This window comes from Paramormyrops kingsleyae, chromosome 1 (assembly GCF_048594095.1).
Source record: "Paramormyrops kingsleyae isolate MSU_618 chromosome 1, PKINGS_0.4, whole genome shotgun sequence".
In the NCBI taxonomy this organism is placed as follows: Eukaryota; Metazoa; Chordata; class Actinopteri; order Osteoglossiformes; family Mormyridae; genus Paramormyrops; species Paramormyrops kingsleyae.
Genome location: NC_132797.1, coordinates 1670079 through 1690239, shown reverse-complemented (window position 1 = coordinate 1690239; position 20161 = coordinate 1670079). Strand labels below are relative to the sequence as shown.

General features: G+C 44.8%; 3 protein-coding genes across 3 annotated transcripts; all 3 read right to left on the bottom strand.

Moving 5' to 3' along the window:
- Positions 1-1200: 1200 nt before the first annotated feature.
- LOC140578586 (hyaluronidase-5-like) lies at positions 1201-4649 on the bottom strand. Its single transcript, XM_072700166.1, has 3 exons — positions 3705-4649; positions 1771-1860; positions 1201-1536 (listed from the first exon to the last, which is right to left on the bottom strand). Exons 1-3 carry the CDS (start codon positions 4644-4646, stop codon positions 1201-1203), a joined length of 1368 nt encoding a protein of 455 aa, XP_072556267.1. The 5' UTR covers positions 4647-4649.
- A 3686-nt stretch (positions 4650-8335) lies between these two features.
- Positions 8336-11053, bottom strand: LOC111833635 (hyaluronidase-5-like). Its single transcript, XM_072700089.1, has 3 exons — positions 10112-11053; positions 9115-9204; positions 8336-8671 (listed from the first exon to the last, which is right to left on the bottom strand). Exons 1-3 carry the CDS (start codon positions 11051-11053, stop codon positions 8336-8338), a joined length of 1368 nt encoding a protein of 455 aa, XP_072556190.1.
- A 5021-nt stretch (positions 11054-16074) lies between these two features.
- LOC111833636 (hyaluronidase-5-like) lies at positions 16075-18061 on the bottom strand. Its single transcript, XM_023792130.2, has 3 exons — positions 17118-18061; positions 16859-16948; positions 16075-16410 (listed from the first exon to the last, which is right to left on the bottom strand). The coding sequence occupies exons 1-3, from the start codon at positions 18057-18059 to the stop codon at positions 16075-16077; spliced, it is 1368 nt and encodes a 455-aa protein (XP_023647898.2). The 5' UTR covers positions 18060-18061.
- Between the last annotated feature and the right edge of the window lie 2100 nt (positions 18062-20161).

Below are 20161 nucleotides of genomic sequence, written 5' to 3'. Positions count from 1 at the left end.
CCAAAGATGGGAAAAAGCCTCTTTCATTCTAGGGACAAATAGTAATGTATAAATGAGCCTGTAAACCACTTCTGGGCATATTTCGACCAAACCAAGTTTGTATAACTTATATGTAGACACCAGAGAACAGTTTAACCAACTTTTGTAACCACTTGACCTATTCAGTTGTGGGGGGTCCAGAGCCTATGGGCACAAGGCAGGAAACAAGCCAAGATAAGGCACCAGCCCATCACAGGGCACACTCACACACCATTTACCCACAAACAAACCCATGGGAACCTAGAGCACCCAGAGGAGACCCCATAACGATGTAGACTCCACACATGGAGCCATGGTCCCAGAGGTTTGAAGCGATCGTGCTAACCACTGCCCCACCATGCTGCCCCAAGAATTTCAGTTAAGAATATAATATACCGAAAAGATGCATTCTATAGCACCTTTAAAGTCGTACAGAGTTGGCAACTCCACTGTCATCTTGAGAAATGAACAAGAAATGTTCTTCATCTCTGGTTGTAGCTCCAGTGGCTTTGTGGGATAACATAGCATCCATCAATTACACATTTTGGAACTTCGCAGAATATCGTATTGTCATGCCCCGATCGTCCGCTCCTTTCGTGTGCCATGCCCCCTCGTTAACCCCATGTGGATTCCCCGTGTTTACAAGCTGTTCCTGATCGTTGTCATTAGTCCAGTGTATTTAGTCTGCGTTTCCGTTCGTTTCCCCAGTCCGGTCATTAACGTTACGTGTGTCATCCCTGAAATAAAACCCTTTTGTGCTTATTCACGGCTTCCTTCTCCTGCTTCCCCCCGTGGATCATGACATCGTATATCATCCGGGTACGGAGGCATACTGTCTCATCCATACTGAGTATTCAGACATACTGCTCACGTCGCATACTATATTTTGTCTACTACAGTACATAGCAAACAAGTATGTGATTTCAGACACCCAAATTCTTTGCAATATAAATGACAAAATTGATTTTAATCATAGGAGGCTTATTGCTATCATTATGCCGGGTAGAATAGTACCATCCTCGAAATTCCATGATGCAGAGTGATGATGTTTGAACTCAACAAAGCACGACTGAACTTTATTTGCAAAGGAGAAATAAATGCATCAGAAAACAGCAAATGAATCAGCAAGATGGTCAAACATTTTTAAAGGGCAGTGAGCCTACAGCATACTGAAGGGGTGTGTTACACAGGAATGGCCACGGGTTCGATGGGGAGCTCGCTCGCTATCCGGGGCGAGCAGCTCAGCCCAGCGTAGCACTGGCAGGTGAAGTGATTGGAGAAGTAGGTGAGGTCAGAGAGGGTGGGAATGCCCACCGCCACGTACTTCCCGTTGGATTTTCGGACAGAGAAGCTGGCAGGATTCAGGTGCAGGTAGACGTCAGAGTTGTAGTCCTTCCGGATGCAGCGCCCGTTACCCTGGCAGAGTGACTCGCTGCAGAGCCTGGAAGCTGCCGTCACATTGGCGATGTAGGGGTTCAGGGTGGAGTTCAGGTAGGAGGATAAGGACTCACATGATGCCTACAAGGATGGAACGTGTTTGTGTGACATATAGACAGGTGATCTGTGTTTCAGTGTGAAGAAAAGATACAGATACTTCATTTCTTTTACTATTTTACTGCAGATTTATGTTACTTGAAAGTGACAGAATTGCAATCATTATGAACATTGTGAACATAGTGATCTGTTTTAAGCCGTGTTCTTTTTCGGCCTGTAGCATGTGACCAAGAGTGTTTGTGTTTCATGAGAGGATACCTTGTCATGGAAATCTGCACTGCCACCCCAGAGCACTGAACCTGAGGCCCCTACAGCTGCATTCTCACCCAGAGTGTGGACCAGGTCCTCCTGGAGATGGGAACACACACAGAGCAGTGAGACAGAACCTCTGGGCTTCGTACCTTGATGACTTAAATGAGAATATGAAGGTCTAACGCAAAGCCAGCACAGTGGAGCTTGATCATATCCTCTATATAATAGTGAGATGATCCAGAATCTGATTAGAGATGAAACAGTAAGAAAATGTCATATCACGATTATAGTGACCAAAATGATCACGGTTATCAGTATTATTATAAAAGGTGACTATGTGGAGAGGGTGTCCTCCTTCAAGTTTCTCGGAACCCACATCTCCGAGGATCTGTCTTGGACTACAAACACTACCGCCCTAGTGAAGAAAGCCCAGCAACGCCTCTATTTCCTGAGGGTTCTGAAATGGAACAGGCTGCAGACCAATCTGCTGGTGTCCTTCTATCGAGCCACAATCGAGAGTGTGCTGGCACATGCCATCTCCGTGTGGTACGCTGGCTGTACAGCTGCCGATAAGAAGAGACTCCAGGGGGTCACTAGAACAGCAGAGAAGGTGATTGGCTGTCCACTCCCCTCCCTGCACTCCATTGCTAGCTCTAGGTGTCTCTCCAGAGCCAGGGCGATCATAAAAGACCACCTCCATCCTAACCACCACCTATTCAACATACTGCCCTCTGGAAAAAGGTTCAGATCCATCAGGTGCAAAACCAACAGAGTAAAAAATAGCTTCTACCCGTGGGCAGTCAGAACTCTTAAAGCACCAGATCACTGACATCACTCCTTCAATCCTCCCCTCACTGCTATCTTTTTAAGCTTATGGTGTCCATAAGTATGTATGTGTGTATGGGTGTGGGTGTGTGCGTGTGCACGTGTTTGTGCAGTTTTCGTCCACACTCTATACTCACTGCTGCTATTGACTATGGCTCTGTGCAATATCTTGGCAAATGTGCAATTACCAACCTACCCAATAGTGTCACTTATCTATGACAAAAGCCCTCCCCCCTTATTTATATATTTATGACACCCTTGCATATACCCCCCAATGTCTCTTGTACCTATACATTGTATATACTAGGTTTCTTATTCTTATATCTTGTACTGACACTTTCTTTCTTGCATCTTTGTGGTCTTGCCAGCTAATTTCGTTGTCCAGGCAACTGTACAATGACAATAAAAAGTCTTGAAGTCTTGATTATCACAGTATTATTAAAATGTGTCAAGAAGACTTTGGGGGACAGCATGTGGCTCAATGGGCTTGTGGTTGGAAAGTCGCCGGTTCGACCCCAGCCTCAGCACATTGGCAGGTCCTTGAGTAAAACCCTTGACCCCCAGCTCCCTGGGCACTGCTATGGGTGGCTGCCCTTTACAGCCAGCTTGCTCTCAGCTACAGAGAGCAGATTGGGGGAGGAGTACAGAGAATTTCCCCACAGGGATTCATAAAGTATCTATTATTATTATTACTAAAAAGCTACCAAGACACAAACTGAAGTCATATCACTAAGTTTAATATTTAAAACAACTAACAAAATGAGCAGCTCTATGTACTTTTTGTTTGCATAAACATTAAAATCAAACCATAGAGTAGACAATGCCTTATGTAAACTATTGAAAACCATATTCAATGTGCATTAACGTCAAAAATCTCCAGAACGCTGTCACTGCTTTGCCATGTTCTCGCTGACTCAGAACAAACCCACATTGCCTGCTGTGTGTGCATGCCTGCGTCTGAGAGACTCTCACTGGCTTTGGTTGATGCTGGACAGTATTTAACATGAGTTTTTCAAAGTGTAGTAATCAACCACTGTCTTAAGGATAATTAAGAATTGAAACTGTGGTTTACTGTGAAACCAGTAACCGTTTCATCCCTAGCCTGATGTACTCACCACACTCAAGAATTTGTTGACTTGATCGGTAAAGACAGGACGGGTGTAGACGTAGATGGGGACATTGAAGGGGTGCTTAGGCAGGCTGGCCACCCTCATGGCCTCATGTACTTGGTTGCGGACGTAGAGAGCGGCCTTGTGGGTGTTGGCCAGATGGCTCCCTAGGTAGACGGATGGGTAGAGGGCCGTGCTCGTCTGCCACAGCCACAGGAGCTCGTTGTTTCTGGTCTGTGCATTTGTGGGACACTCTCCTGTGTAGTCTGCATCATCCCAACCATAGTTATAGCATTCAGGGAAGAGATAGAAGCCCCAGAGGTAACTGGGCCTCATACTGATCCCTAGACTCATTGTGTCCTCCATGAAGTTTCTAGCAGTTGTTTGGAACTGCTCCTTGGCCATGGGCTCAGCTTGAGATGGGGAAAGTGAGGGGTGAAGCTGACGGGCATAGTCAATAGACAATGTTTGGTAAATAGTCTTAGAGTCCCAGTTTGTGTCCCACAAGGGGCGCCAGGCCTCCCAGTCAATGACAGCCAGACCAGTGGAAGTTCCTGATGGTACATATTGAGTGATGTTCCAATGAGCGACATCCAAGCTGGCCTTCAGGTTGCCCTTCTGTGGGATGCCTCCATTGATCTCCTTATTGGTGGCCTCATCCACAAATGGGTACAACCCCAGGCGGTTGCTGTAGAAGAGGAAGAGGAACTGGTAAGGAACAGCTTCTGGGGTGGTAACGGCCTGGAATGGCGAGGTGTCCAGGGGGATGTTATTCTGCTTGCAAACAGGAGTTGGCATGTTCCATATGACACCGTAAGGGTATCCCTCAAACAGCGGGGTGGCAGTAGGAGGATAGGGGAGCTCGGCATGAATGCTGCCCAATAATGATAGCAGAAGAAGGGGCAGCGGGAGAGGACTGGATCCCTTCATCCAGATGATCAAATCCATGGCTGCTCCCATATAAGTAAAATATAGAAGAATGATCTTCACTCCTAATGATTTTACATGTATCAGAGTGCTGGACCGTAAAAAGAATAACTCAAGTAATACAAGAAGAGGTTGCACTTTGCCTGATACAGTTTTATTACTCAATGTCTCCACACAGACGCGTTTCGGTGTAATGCCTTCAGTGTACTATTGACAATGTGCATTTCCCGATTTATAAGAAGACACACTCCTGCTGGACAGCCAATGGTAACACAACAAGTGTCATCTACAGCATCACTAGACCACACCCCTAATAAGTGCTATTATACTAGATTACTGTAACAATATACTAAGCCTAACATACAAAGGGTGGTATTATACTAGATTAACGTAATACTATACAAAGCAGCCATACCCACCTTCTGTTCAAACTTGGTAATCCATCTGCAGCTACGTAGCTTTAGGCCAGAACTTGGATGGGAGACCAACTAAGAAAGCTGGGTTGCTGCTGGTGGAGGTGTTAGTGTAGCTGACAGGTTAGCCCATCCTGTCGTCTGTGTGGGTCCCAGTGGACACTGGTGCCACCGTTCAGGTGAGATGTGAAACTGAGGTCCCGACTTTTGGAGGTCATGAATGATCCCTGGATGGGGTTACCATGAATCTGGGTTTCTCCTGATACGTCCTCTTTTTGGGCACCTGTCCTGGTGGTTGGTCTGGGTTTAGCGCTGCAACCCTTATGACCCAGTGCTGCAAGTTACAGTGGAGTACCAAGTGAAAGAAAAGACATAAATTTTCAATGCATGGCAGCTACTCTATGGCAGTATCATCACACAGCGTTTTTAAGGCTTGTGCAACCGTTTACTTAAAAAATGAAATGATTTGCACATCCCTACATGCTACACTGCTCACGAGTAACGTCAACTTCCGGAAACCATTGGCACTTTGATACTTTATTTTTGTTTTTCTGTGAACAGTGAATCACACCATTTGCCTGAGGTTTGGCTTAGCATTTTGTAACTTTTGTTGAAAAATATTTGTATAAACATATATCGTGTGTAGATAGTAAAATGATAAAATGTACATATAAATGTAACATTCATTCATTCATTCATTCATTCATTCATTCATTTATTCAACATAAGTAACTGGTAATTTGTATACCATGTGACAGAAAATTATCTAATCATAATGGGTAAAGGGTGTCCCTCAAACAGCAGGGTGGCAGTAGGAGGATAGGGGAGATCGGCATGAATGCTGCCTACTAAAGATAGCAGAAGAAGGGGTAGCGGGAGAGGACTGGATGGATCCCTTCATCTCGGTGATCAAGTTGATGGCTTCTCCTGTGTAAGTAACACATCTACAATCCATTCATCTAAGTTCATCATTTCTCATACAGGTTCAGTGTGTCTGTAAAAATACTTTGTTAAATAAACTGGGGAAGTATGTTTGAATTACTGTTATAATATTATTCTCTAGTGAACTGACTCTACAGCCTGTATTGATTACATCCATTGTGCAGAAAGATAGGAGATTGAAAGGAAATCAACTGTGTCGTTGCATAGAACCTTTCAAAAGGTCAGTATAAGAATTTCAGGATATGAATTTCAACAAGCAAGCCGTCTACTGAAGTTGCTTTCAAACACTAGAACATTTACATTAATGAAGTAGATAAATGTAGCTTTCATATTGAGGCATGATGAAATACTAAGCATTTCTGAAGTGCTCACTGCACATAAGTTGAGCAGTAGAGCCAAAAAGAGTACAGCCAAAGTCCCAGTTTCCCCAGCAGAGCTCTCTCTGTGGTAACTAGACTGTCACAGCGGTCCCCTCTGTAGCCTTGGTAACAGTGACAGCAGAACCGCTCTGAGAGCTGCTGGAGTTCCTGAGCAGTGTGCCATCCCATGACGGCAAACCTCCCACAGGATTGATGCGGTAGCTCTCACTGCTCAGGTGCAGGTAATGCGACGCATGGGGATCCCTACAGATTTCACTGCCTTCCTGCAGTCTGAAATCCAGTCTTCTTAGTGAATGAAGAATTATGCAAAAATTGATCAGCAATTCTCTGATGACTTCTGAATTCATCACAAACCCTTGGATATGGCAGAGTGTGTATAGAAAGTTCAGAAACTCGTGCTAGAGGAATTGAAATTTGAAATTAAGATCACACCAGATGACGAAGACAGCTGCACCCAATTTTTCTTGCAACTGTAACACTCTTGATAACATCTCCATTTAATTATGATGCTAATTATGCTTTTCAAGATCTGCCCATTATACCTTGGAGTTGCTTCTGTAAACACAGTTTCTCACACTGCTTTGCATGTCTTGCAGTTCTCAGGTTTTGAAGTTGCTATTATGCTTCACAATGGCTGTTGATGCTACATTTGTGGTGGGTCACCCTGAGAGAGAATGGTTCTTGCACAGCAAAACCGATGTGCAAAAGAAGATGTGCACCTGTGGAATTATTGTGTAGAACATGAGCACAGGAGATCTAGGGAGGGGGGCTGTGCGGTTGTTGACTAAACGAGTTCCATAGCAATTATTCAACGAGAATCCAAATGAGTGGCCAACAGCTTTCTCTCTTAAGTATAACCACAGTTAGTCAAAGGCAGGTCTACAGTGACTTTCCTCTGATGTGCCTCAAGAGATTCAAGGAGATCGAGAGAGAGAGAGAGAGAGAGAGAGAGAGAGAGATCTCTCTTTACAAGTATTGAACAAAATGGTTTAATGGATCTTCCAGCTGACATATAAAACAAACTTTTTAAAATTACTCAGCAACATTAAACCAGATGAAACTATAGTTTTAATGAGCATTATTGAACATTGGTCCTCCAGGCTGAATATTTTGAAATTCCTTGATGCTGAATGATGATGTTGGAAGTGAAACTGGCACTGACTGAACTTCATTTAAGAATATAATATACTGAAAAGATGCATTCTATGGCACCTTTATAGTCGTACAGAGTTGGCAATTCCACTGTCATCTTGAGAAATATTTCTGAACAAGAAATGTTCTTCATCTCTGGTTGTAACTCCAGTGGCTTTGTGGGATAACATAGCATCCATCAATTACACATTTTGGAACTTCGCAGAATATCGTATTGTCATGCCCCGATCGTCCGCTCCTTTTGTGTGCCATGCCCCCTCGTTAACCCCATGTGGATTCCCCGTGTTTACAAGCTGTTCCTGATCGTTGTCATTAGTCCAGTGTATTTAGTCTGCGTTTCCGTTCGTTTCCCCAGTCCGGTCATTAACGTTACGTGTGTCATCCCTGAAATAAAACCCTTTTGTGCTTATTCACGGCTTCCTTCTCCTGCTTCCCCCCGTGGATCATGACATCGTATATCATCCGGGTACGGAGGCATACTGTCTCATCCATACTGAGTATTCAGACATACTGCTCACGTCGCATACTATATTTTGTCTGCTACATAGCAAACAAGTATGCGATTTCAGACACCCAAATTCTTTGCAATATAAATGACAAAATTGGTTTTAATCATAGGAGGCTTATTGCTATCATTATGCCGGGTAGAATAGTACTTCCTTGAAATTCCATGATGCAGAGTGATGATGTTTGAACTCAACAAAGCACGACTGAACTTTATTTGCAAAGGAGAAATAAATGCATCAGAAAATAGCAGATGAATCAGCAAGATAATCAAACATTTTTAAAGGGTAGTGAGCCTACAGCATACTGAAGGGCCATGTTACACAGGTATGGCCACGGGTTTGTTGGGGAGCTCGCTCGCTATCCGGGGCGAGCAGCTCAGCCCAGCGTAGCACTGGCAGGTGAAGTGATCGGAGAAGTAGGTGAGGTCAGAGAGGGTGGGAATGCCCACCGCCACGTACTTCCCGTTGGATTTTCGGACAGAGAAGCTGGCAGGATTCAGGTGCAGGTAGACGTCAGAGTTGTAGTCCTTCCGGATGCAGCGCCCGTTACCCTGGCAGAGTGACTCGCTGCAGAGCCTGGAAGCTGCCGTCACATTGGCGATGTAGGGGTTCAAGGTGGAGGTCAGGTAGGAGGATAAGGCCTCACATGATGCCTACAAGGATGGAACATACTTGTGTGACATATAGGATTCATTCAAGGATTCAAGAGTTTTATTTGTCACAAGCAAGGTATACAGTGCTGCAAGGTATACAGCAAAGTTAAAGTATAATAAATATGGATTAAATAAGGAACAGTAAGGTAATATGAGAAGACAAGATACGTGCTCCAATAAAGTGTATGGTGACAAGTAATATAGACGGCTAATCTGCGACTGAGTGTGAAGAAAAGATCTCCTGAGACATGAAGGAGAACTTCAGCATTGTTATAACACAGATACTTCATTTCCTTTACTGTTTTACTGCAGATTTCTGTTACTTAAAAGTGATATAATTGCAATCATTATGAACATTGTGAACATAGTGATCTGTTTTAAGCCATGTTCTTTTTCGGCCTGTAGCATGTGACCAAGAGTGTTTGTGTTTCATGAGAGGATACCTTGTCATGGAAATCTGCACTGGCCCCCCAGAGCACTGAACCTGAGGCCCCTACAGCTGCATTCTCACCCAGAGTGTGGACCAGGTCCTCCTGGAGATGGGAACACACACAGAGCAGTGAGACAGAACCTCTGGGCTTCGAACCTTGATGACTTAAATGAGAATATGAAGGTCTGACGCAAAGTCAGCACAGTGGAGCTTGATCATATCCTCTACAGTATATAAGAGTGAGATGATCCAGAATCTGATTAGAGATGAAACAGTAAGAAAATTTCATATCACGATTATAGTGACCAAAATGATCACGGTTATCAGTATTATCACAGTATTATTAAAATGTGCCCAGAAGACTTTGGGGGACAGCATGTGGCTCAGTGGGCTTGTGGTCGGAAGGTCGCCGGTTCGAGCCCAGCCTCAGCACATTGGCAGGTCCTTGAGTAAAACCCTTGACCCCCAGCTCCCTGGGCACTGCTATGGGTGGCTGCCCTTTACAGCCAGCTTGCTCTCAGCTACAGAGAGCAGGTTGGGGGAGGAGTACAGAGAATTTCCCCACAGGGATTCATAAAGTATCTATTATTATTATTACGAAAAAGCTACCAAGACACAAACTGAAGTCATATCACTAAGTTTTATATTTAACTAATAAAATGAGCAGCTCTATGTACTTTTTGTTTGCATAAACATTAAAATCAAACCATAGACAATGCCTTATGTAAACTATTGAAAACCATATTCAATGTGCATTAACGTTAAAAATCTCCAGAACGCTGTCACTGCTTTGCCATGTTCTCGCTGACTCAGAACAAACCCACATTGCCTGCTGTGTGTGCATGCCTGCGTCTGAGAGACTCTCACTGGCTTTGGTTGATGCTGGACAGTATTTAACATGAGTTTTTCAAAGTGTAGTAATCAACCACTGTCTTAAGGATAATTAAGAATTGAAACCGTGGTTTACTGTGAAACCAGTAACCGTTTCATCCCTAGCCTGATGTACTCACCACACTCAAGAATTTGTTGACTTGATCGGTAAAGACAGGACGGGTGTAAACGTAGATGGGGACATTGAAGGGATGCTTAGGCAGGCTGGCCACCCTCATGGTCTCGTGTACTTGGTTGCGGACGTAGAGAGCGGCCTTGTGGGTGTTGGCCAGACTGGTCGCTAGGTAGACGGATGGGTAGAGGGCCGTGCTCGTCTGCCACAGCCACAGGAGCTGGTCATTTTCGGTCTGTGCATTTGTGGGACACTCCCCTGTGTAGTCTGCATCATTCCAACCATAGTTATAGCATTCAGGGAAGAGATAGAAGCCCCAGAGGTAACTGGGCCTCATACTGATCCCTAGCTTCATTGTGTCCTCCATGAAGTTTCTAGCAGCTGTTTGGAACTGCTCCTTGGCCACAGGCTCAGCTTGAGATGGGGAAAGTGAAGGGTCAAGCTGACGGGCATAGTCAATAGACAATGTTTGGTAAATAGTCTTAGAGTCCCAGTTTGTGTCCCACAAGGGGCGCCAGGCCTCCCAGTCAATGACAGCCAGACCAGTGGAAGTTCCTGATGGTACATATTGAGTGATGTTCCAATGGGCGACATCCAAGCTGACCTTCAGGTTGCCCTTCTGTGGGATGCCTCCATTGATCTCCTTATTGGTGGCCTCATCCACAAATGGGTACAACCCCAGGCGGTTGCTGTAGAAGAGGAAGAGGAACTGGTAAGGAACAGCTTCTGGGGTGGTAACGGCCTGGAATGGTGAGGTGTCCAGCAGGATGTTGTTCTGCTGGCAAACAGCAGTTGGCATGTTCCATATGACACCGTAAGGGTATCCCTCAAACAGCGGGGTGGCAGTAGGAGGATAGGGGAGCTCGGCATGAATGCTGCCCACTAAAGATAGCAGAAGAAGGGGTAGCGGGAGAGGACTGGATCCCTTGTTCCAGATGATCAAATCCATAGCTGCTCCGGTATAAGTAAAGTATAGAAGAACGATCTTCACTCCTAATGATTTTACATGTATCAGAGTGCTGGACTGTAAAAAGAATAACTCAAGTAGTATAAGAGGTTGCACTTTGCCTAATACAGTTTTATTACTCAATGTCTCCACACAGACGCGTTTCGGTGTAATGCCTTCAGTGTACTATTGACAATGTGCATTTCCAGATTTATAAGAAGACACACTCCTGCTGGACAGCCAATGGTAACACAACAAGTGTCATCCACAACATCACTAGACCACACCCCTAATAAGTGCTATTATACTAGATTACTGTAACAATATACAAAGCCTAACATACAAAGGGTGGCATTATACTAGATAAACGTAATACTATGCAAAGTGGCCATACCCACCTTCTGTTCAAACTTGGTAATCCATCTGCAGCTACGTAGCTTTAGGCCAGGCCAGAACTTGGATGGGAGACTAACTAAGAAAGCTGGGTTGCTGCTGGCGGTGTTGGTGTGGATGACAGGTTAGCCCATCCTGTCGTCTGCGTAGGTCCCAGTGCAGTGATGGGGACACTGGTGCCACCGTTCAGGTGAGATGTGAAACTGAGGTCCCGACTTTTGGAGGTCATGAATGATCCCTGGATGGGGTTACCATGAATCTGGGTTTCTCCTGATACGTCCTCTTTTTGGGCACCTGTCCTGGTGGTTGGTCTGGGTTTAGCGCTGCAACTCGTATGACCCAGTGCTGCAAGTTACAGTGGAGTACCAAGTGAAAGAAAAGACATAAATTTTCAATGCATGGCAGCTACTCTATGGCAGTATCATCACACAGCGTTTTTAAGGCTTGTGCAACCGTTTACTTAAAAAATGAAATGATTTGCACATCCCTATATGCTACACTGCTCACGAGTAACGTCAACTTCCGGAAACCATTGACACTTTGATACTTTATTTTTGTTTTTCTGTGAACAGTGAATCATACCGTTTGCCTGAGGTTTGGCTTACACTTTGTAACTTTTGTTGAAAAATATTTGTATAAACATATATCGTGTGTGGACAGAATTTGTAGGCGCAGCCAGGGCATTGAGGGTGTCCGGTTTGGTGACCTCAGGATTAGGTCTCTGCTTTTTGCAGATGATGTGGTTCTGTTGGCCTCATCAGACCGTGACCTTCGGCTCTCACTGGAGCAGTTCGCAGCCGAGTGTGAAGCGGTTGGTATGAAAATCAGCACCTCCAAATCCGAGACCATGGTCCTGAGCCGGAAAAGGGTGGAGTGCTCTCTCCGGGTCGGGGAGGAGGTCCTTCCCCAAGTGGAGGAGTTTAAGTATCTCGGGGTCTTGTTCACGAGTGAGGGAAGGATGGAGCAGGAGATCGACAGGCGGATCGGTGCGGCGTCAGCAGTGATGCGGGCGCTGCTTCGGTCTGTCATGGTGAAAAAAGAGCTGAGCCAAAAGGCAAAGCTCTCGATTTACCAATCGATCTACGTTCCTACCCTCACCTATGGTCATGAGCTGTGGGTAGTGACCGAAAGAACGAGATCGCGAGTACAAGCGGCCAAAATGAGTTTTCTCCGCAGAGTGGCTGGGCTCTCCCTTAGAGATAGGGTGAGGAGCTCGGTCATTTGGGAGGGACTCAGAGTAGAGCCGCTGCTCCTCTGCATCGAGAGGAGCCAGATGAGGTGGCTCGGGCATCTGGTTAGGATGCCTCCTGGACGCCTCCCTGGTGAGGTGTTCCGGGCATGTCCCACTGGGAGGAGACCCCGGGGAAGACCCAGGACACGCTGGAGGGACTATGTCTCTCAGCTGGCCTGGGAACGCCTCGGGATTCCCCCAGAGGAGCTGGATGAAGTGGCCAGGGAGAGGGAAGTTTAGGTTTCCCTGCTGAGACAGCTGCCCCCGCGACCCAACATCGGATAAGCGGGAGATGATGGATGGATGGATGGGTGTGTTGATAGTAAAATGATAAAATGTACATATAAATGTAACATTCATTCATTTATTCAACATAAGTAACTGATAATTTGTATACCATGTGAAAGAAAATTATCTGATCATAATGGGTAAAGGGTATCCCTCAAACAGCAGGGTGGCAGTAGGAGGATAGGGGAGATCGGCATGAATGCTGCCTACTAAAGATAGCAGAAGAAGGGGTAGCAGGAGAGGACTGGATGGATCCCTTCATCTGGGTGATCAAGTTGATGGCTTCTCCTGTGTAAGTAACACATCTATAATCCATTCATCTACTTTCATCATTTCTCATACAGGTTCAGTGTGTCTGTAAAAATACTTTGTTAAATAAACTGGGGAAGTATGTTTGAATTACTGTTATAATATTATTCTCTAGTGAACTGACTCTACAGCCTGTATTGATTAACAAATCAAATTTGTTTAACAAATCTGTTGGAGTTTTTTGAGGAAGCTACTCAGGAAGTTGATGATAAGAAGGCCTGTGATGTCATCTACTTAGATTTCCAAAAGGCTTTTGATGTTGTTCCCCACAAGAGGCTCTCACTTAAACTCAAAGCGACAGGTATTTTAGGAACTGTAGCGACCTGGATTGATAACTGGTTAACGGATAGGAAGCAGCGAGTAGTTATAAGAGGCTCAATGTCACAGTGGGCCTGCGTTCATAGTGGGGTACCGCAGGGTTCAATTTTAGGACCACTTTTGTTCCTAATTTACATAAATGATATAGACACCAATATATACAGTAAACTGGTGAAATTTGCAGATGACACCAAGGTGGGTGGTGTAGCAGATACTGAACTTGCGGCTCAGCAGCTACAGCGGGATCTTAATTTAATTAGTGACTGGGCTGACACCTGGCAGATGAAATTTAACATAGACAAATGTAAGGTACTCCATGTAGGGAGCAGAAATATAAAGTACAGGTATTTTATGGGACCTACTGAAATAAAGGTAGCTGATTATGAGAAAGACCTTGGTGTGTATGTTGATGCTTCCATGTCTCATTCTCGCCAGTGCGGGGAAGCAATAAAAAAGGCCAATAGGATGTTGGGGTATATCTCCATGTATATTGTGTACAGGTTTGGTCACCATATCTTAAAAAGGACATAGCGGCCTTAGAAAAGGTGCAGCGTAGGGCCACAAGAATGATTCCTGGTCTTAGAGGAATGTCATACGAGGAAAGGTTATTTGAGCTAAATCTGTTCAGCCTCAAGCAAAGGAGACTGAGAGGGGACATGATCCAGGTCTATAAGATTCTAACAGGTTTGGATGCTGTTCAACCGAATAGTTACTTCAGCATTAGTTCAAATACAAGAACTCGTGGCCATAGGTGGAAATTAGCAGGAGAACATTTCAAGCTGCATTTAAGGAAGCACTTCTTTACACAGCGTGTAGTCAGAGTATGGAATAGTCTTCCTGATAACGTAGTGCAAGCTGAATCCTTGGGTTCCTTTAAATCAGAGCTAGATAAGATTTTAACAACTCTGAGCTATTAGTTACTGTAAGTTCTCCCCAAGCGAGCTCGATGGGCCGAATGGCCTCCTCTCGTTTGTATAGTTCTTATGTTCTTATGTTCTTATTACATCCATTGTGCAGAAAGATAGGAGATTGAAAGGAAATCAACTGTGTCGTTGCATAGAACCTTTCAAAAGGTCAGTATAAGAATTTCAGGATATGAATTTCAACAAGCAAGCCGTCTACTGAAGTTGCTTTCAAACACTAGAACATTTACATTAATGAAGTAGATAAATGTAGCTTTCATATTGAGGCATGATGAAATACTAAGCATTTCTGAAGTGCTCACTGCACATAAGTTGAGCAGTAGAGCCAAAAAGAGTACAGCCAAAGTCCCAGTTTCCCCAGCAGAGCTCTCTCTGTGGTAACTAGACTGTCACAGCGGTCCCCTCTGTAGCCTTGGTAACAGTGACAGCAGAACCGCTCTGAGAGCTGCTGGAGTTCCTGAGCAGTGTGCCATCCCACGACGGCAAACCTCCCACAGGATCGATGCAGTAGCTCTCACTGCTCAGGTGCAGGTAATGCGATGCATGGGGATCCCTACAGATTTCACTGCCTTCCTGCAGTCTGAAATCCAGTCTTCTTAGTGAATGAAGAATTATGCAAAAATTGATCAGCAATTCTCTGATGACTTCTGAATTCATCACAAACCCTTGGCTATGGCAGAGTGTGTATAGAAAGTTCAGAAACTCGTGCTAGAGGAATTGAAATTTGAAATTAAGATCACACCAGATGACGAAGACAGCTGCACCCAATTTTTCTTGCAACTGTAACACTCTTGATAACATCTCCATTTAATCATGATGCTAATTATGCTTTTCAAGATCTAGTGGATGAATTGCCCATTATACCTTGGAGTTGCTACTGTAAACACAGTTTCTCACACTGCTTTGCATGTCTTGCAGTTCTCAGGTTTTGAAGTTGCTATTATGCTTCACAATGGCTGTCGATGCTACATTTGTGCTGGGTCACCCTGAGAGAGAATGGTTCTTGCACAGCAAAACTGGTGTGCAAAAGAAGATGTGCACCTGTGGAATTATTGTGTAGAACATGAGCACAGGAGATCTAGGGAGGGGGGCTGTGCAGCTGTTGACTAAACGAGTTGCATAGCAATTATTCAACGAGAATCCAAATGAGTGGCCAACAGCTTTCTCTCTTAAGTATAACCACAGTTAGTCAAAGGCAGGTCTACAGTGACTTTCCTCTGATGTGCCTCAAGAGATTCAAGGAGATCGAGAGAGAGAGAGAGAGAGAGAGACAGAGAGAGAGAGAGATGATGGATCTTCCAGCTGACATATAAAACAAACTTACTCAGCAGCGTTAAACCAGATGAAACTATGATTTTAATGAGCATTATTGAACATTGGTCCTCCAGGCTAAAGATTTTGAAATTCTTTGATGCTAAATGATGATGTTGGAAGTGAAAGTGGCACTGAATGAACTTTATTTGCAAAGGTGAAATAAATGCATCAGAAAATAGCAGATGAATCAGCAAGATGATCAAACATTTTTAAAGGGCAGTGAGCCTACAGCATACTGAAGGGCCATGTTACACAGGTATGACCACGGGTTTGTTGGGGAGCTCGCTCGCTATCTGCGGCGAGCAGCTCAGCCCAGCGTAGCACTGGCAGGTGAAGTGATCGGAAAAGTAGGTGAGGTCAGAGAGGGTGGGAATGCCCACCGCCACGTACTTCCCGTTGGATTTTCGGACAGAGAAGCTGGCAGGATTCAGGTGCAGGTAGACGTCAGAGTTGTAGTCCTTCCGGATGCAGCGCCCGTTACCCTGGCAGAGTGACTCGCTGCAGAGCCTGGAAGCTGCCGTCACATTGGCGATGTAGGGGTTCAGGGTGGAGTTCAGGTAGGAGGATAAGGCCTCACATGATGCCTACAAGGATGGAACATACTTGTGTGACATATAGGATTCATTCAAGGATTCAAGAGTTTTATTTGTCACAAGCAAGGTACAGTATACAGTGCTGCAAGGTATACAGCAAAGTTAAAGTATAATAAATATGGATTAAATAAGGAACAGTAAGGTAATATGAGAAGACAAGATACGCGCTCCAATAAAGTGTATGGTGACAAGTAATATAGACGGCTAATCTGCGACTGAGTGTGAAGAAAAGATCTCCTGAGACATGAAGGAGAACTTCAGCATTGTTATAACACAGATACTTCATTTCCTTTACTGTTTTACTGCAGATTTCTGTTACTTAAAAGTGATATAATTGCAATCATTATGAACATTGTGAACATAGTGATCTGTTTTAAGCCGTGTTCTTTTTCGGCCTGTAGCATGTGACCAAGAGTGTTTGTGTTTCATGAGAGGATACCTTGTCATGAAAATCTGCACTGGCCCCCCAGAGCACTGAACCCGAGGCCCCTACAGCCGCATTCTCACCCAGAGTGTGGACCAGGTCCTCCTGGAGATGGGAACACACACAGAGCAGTGAGACAGAACCTCTGGGGTCAGTACCTTGATGACTTAAAGCTTACAGAGACCATATGCAACTCTTAAGCACAGGCAGCACATCGGAGCTTAATCATAACAAGTTTATAAAAGTAAGATGATCCAGGACATGATGTACTCACCACACTCAAGAATTTGTTGGCTTGATTGGTAAAGACAGGACGGGTGTAGACGTAGATGGGGACATTGAAGGGGTGCTTAGGCAGGCTGGCCACCCTCATGGCCTCGTGTACTTGGTTGCGGACGTACAGAGCGGCCTTGTGGGTGTTGGCCAGACTGGTCTGCAGGTAGACGGATGGGTAGAGGACTGTGCTTGTCTGCCACAGCCACAGGAGCTGGTCATTTTCAGTCTGTGCATTTGTGGGACACTCCCCTGTGTAGTCTGCATCATTCCAACCATAGTTATAGCATTCAGGGAAGAGATAGAAGCCCCAGAGGTAATTGGGCCTCATATCAATCCCTAGACTCATTGTGTCCTCCATGAAGTTTCTAGCAGCTGTCTGGAACTGCTCCTTGGCCACAGGCTCAGCTTGAGATGGGGAAAGTGAAGGGTCAAGCTGACGGGCATAGTCAATAGACAGCGTGCGGTAGATAGTCTTAGAGTCCCAGTTTCTGTCCCAGAGGGGGCGCCAGGCTTCCCAGTCAATGACGGCCAGACCAGTGGAGGTTCCTGAAGGAATATATTGAGTGATGTCCCACTGGGCGACTTCCAAGCTGGCCGTCAGGTTGCCCTTCTGTGGGATGCCTCCATTGATCTCCTTCTTCGTTGCCTCATCCACAAATGGGTACAACCCCAGGCGGTTGGTGTAGAACAGGAAGAGGAACTGGTCAGGAACAGCTTCTGTGGTGGTAACGGCCTGGAATGGCGAGGTGTCCAGGGGGATGTTGTTCTGCTTGCAAACAGGAGTTGGCATGTTCCATATGACACCGTAAGGGTATCCCTCAAACAGCGGGGTGGCAGTAGGAGGATAGGGGAGCTCAGCATGAATGCTGCCCAATAATGATAGCAGAAGAAGGGGCAGCGGGAGAGGACTGGATCTCTTCATCCAGATGATCAAATCCATGGCTTCTCCTGTGTAAGGAACAAATCTATAATGTATTCATTTACATTCACCATTTCTCATACAGGTTCAGTGTATCTGAGTGTAAAAATACTTATAAAGTGGGGAAGCATGTTTGAATTGTTGTTATCATATTATTGCCTAGCAAACAGATTGCACTGCTTGTATTGATAACATTCACTGGGCAGAAACAGATTTCAAATTGAGAGGAAATCAACTGTCTGGTACTTCGACTGCCATGTCTTTGAAAATCACTGTGTCATTACACAGAACCTGTGGCCACAGGAATAGCTGACTACAATGATAGCCATTCAAATATCTATCAAATAGTCTGTATGAGGATTTCAGGATATGATTTTCAAGAAGCATTGTTTTAAAGTTGTTCTTTTTAAACACGGAAACATTTAAACTAATTTACTAGGTAGCTTTTATATTGAGGCATGATGAAATACTGTAAATTTCTGAAGTTCTCACCTGGGCTTCTTCAGCACTGTGTCCTGCTGAGGCGTTTATACTGTAGTGCAGAGCTAAGGTGACGTGTTTTATTTAAGGTCATATCAGGCCTTTATCGAGAAGCCCATCGTTATTCAAATACAATGCAAAGGTGCAAGCTCAGCTATATTATGTCCTGAAAAGTCCTCTGTGGTTATGTTTACAAAGCGCGTGTCCTTCTGCCTGTGAAATGGTTCTGTGTTGTCTTGTACAGTCCGAATTCCAGGGTTAGGGCTTCTAAAAGTGATTCAATCTTGCTCCCACTCTGACCCAAGTGGCCCATTATAAACATAGGTTTTGTCAAGGTGTCACCTTAGGCATAAGTGTTCCTATGCTGAGCTTCCAATGAATGGCCAGTCTAAAGAGTGCGCAGTACTGGAGCAAGGGCTATGCAACATCTTGCAATAAAAGCAAGACCCTAATAAGACTATTCAGTGAGCAGAAGTGCAAAGAATATTCAGGGACCACAGACAGGCATCACACAGATGGGTCTTGAGGCATTTCTTAAAGGTAGAGAGAATATCTCTTGAGCGGATGTGGTTCAGCAGCTCAATCCACCATTGGACAATCACACATGAAAAATACCTGGACTGACACTTCTCATATGGTGGAGGAATCTCGAAGCAGCGCTGGTTTGCTGAATAAAGAGGGCGAGATGAGACGGGGGTCTTAAGAAGCCTCTTGATCAAGATGGGTGCCTGTCCATCAATGAATCTGAAGGCAAGCACCAAAAGCTTGAACTTGATGCAAATGCCTAATCAGAACCAATGAAAAGACGCAGGGAGGCGTTTAACATGCATACATTCAGGCTGAATGAATACCACACTTGCTGCCACATTTTTCATTATCTGCAGTGATTTGACAGGACAAACTGATAAACCTGCAAGTAGAGAGTTCCTATAGATTGGTTGTGAGGTGACAAGTCAAGGCTATCTGTCATTTTCCCTGGGTTCCTGGTGGACCTGGATGGTGATAATCCAAGATGAAGAACAATGTCTTGATGGATAGTAGCACTAGCAAGGAAAACAAGAAGCTTGGAGGTGATGGTCCTTCGTCCAGGCTGCAATTTCCCCAAGGCATGTAGGGATCTAAGCAGATACCGTGCTGTCATCAGGCAGGTAAGTCAGGTATAACTGGATGTCATCAGAGTAGCAGGGTAGTAGAAGCTATGTGACTGGATGATTTGACCTACAGAGGTAATTTAACTCAGGAGGGCACCAAGGACACCAAGGACAAAACCTTGGGGAACACCGATAGTTACTTGATGTGATTCGGACACCTCTACACTCCAGATCACTAGGAATAATCTCTCTGACAGGTATGACTCAAACCAGCGCAGAGCAGTCCCTGTGATGAGAAGTCAAGTGATGGTGGTCAGGAGGATTAGTCAGGTTTAAGGCCTCAAGACCTGCTTGAGAACATTAATGTAATGTCTGTCTTTGTGGTCCTGCATGTTTCTGCAGGGGTGGAGTTTTTGTTCATACAGTTGAAACCATAGAAACATTCAACATCAACTTAGAACATTTGAACCTTTTTCTATGTGCATATTAGAACAGGGGGGTATTTTCCGTACATTGCTTAAATCATCCGAGATCAGATGCCTCATCTTGGAT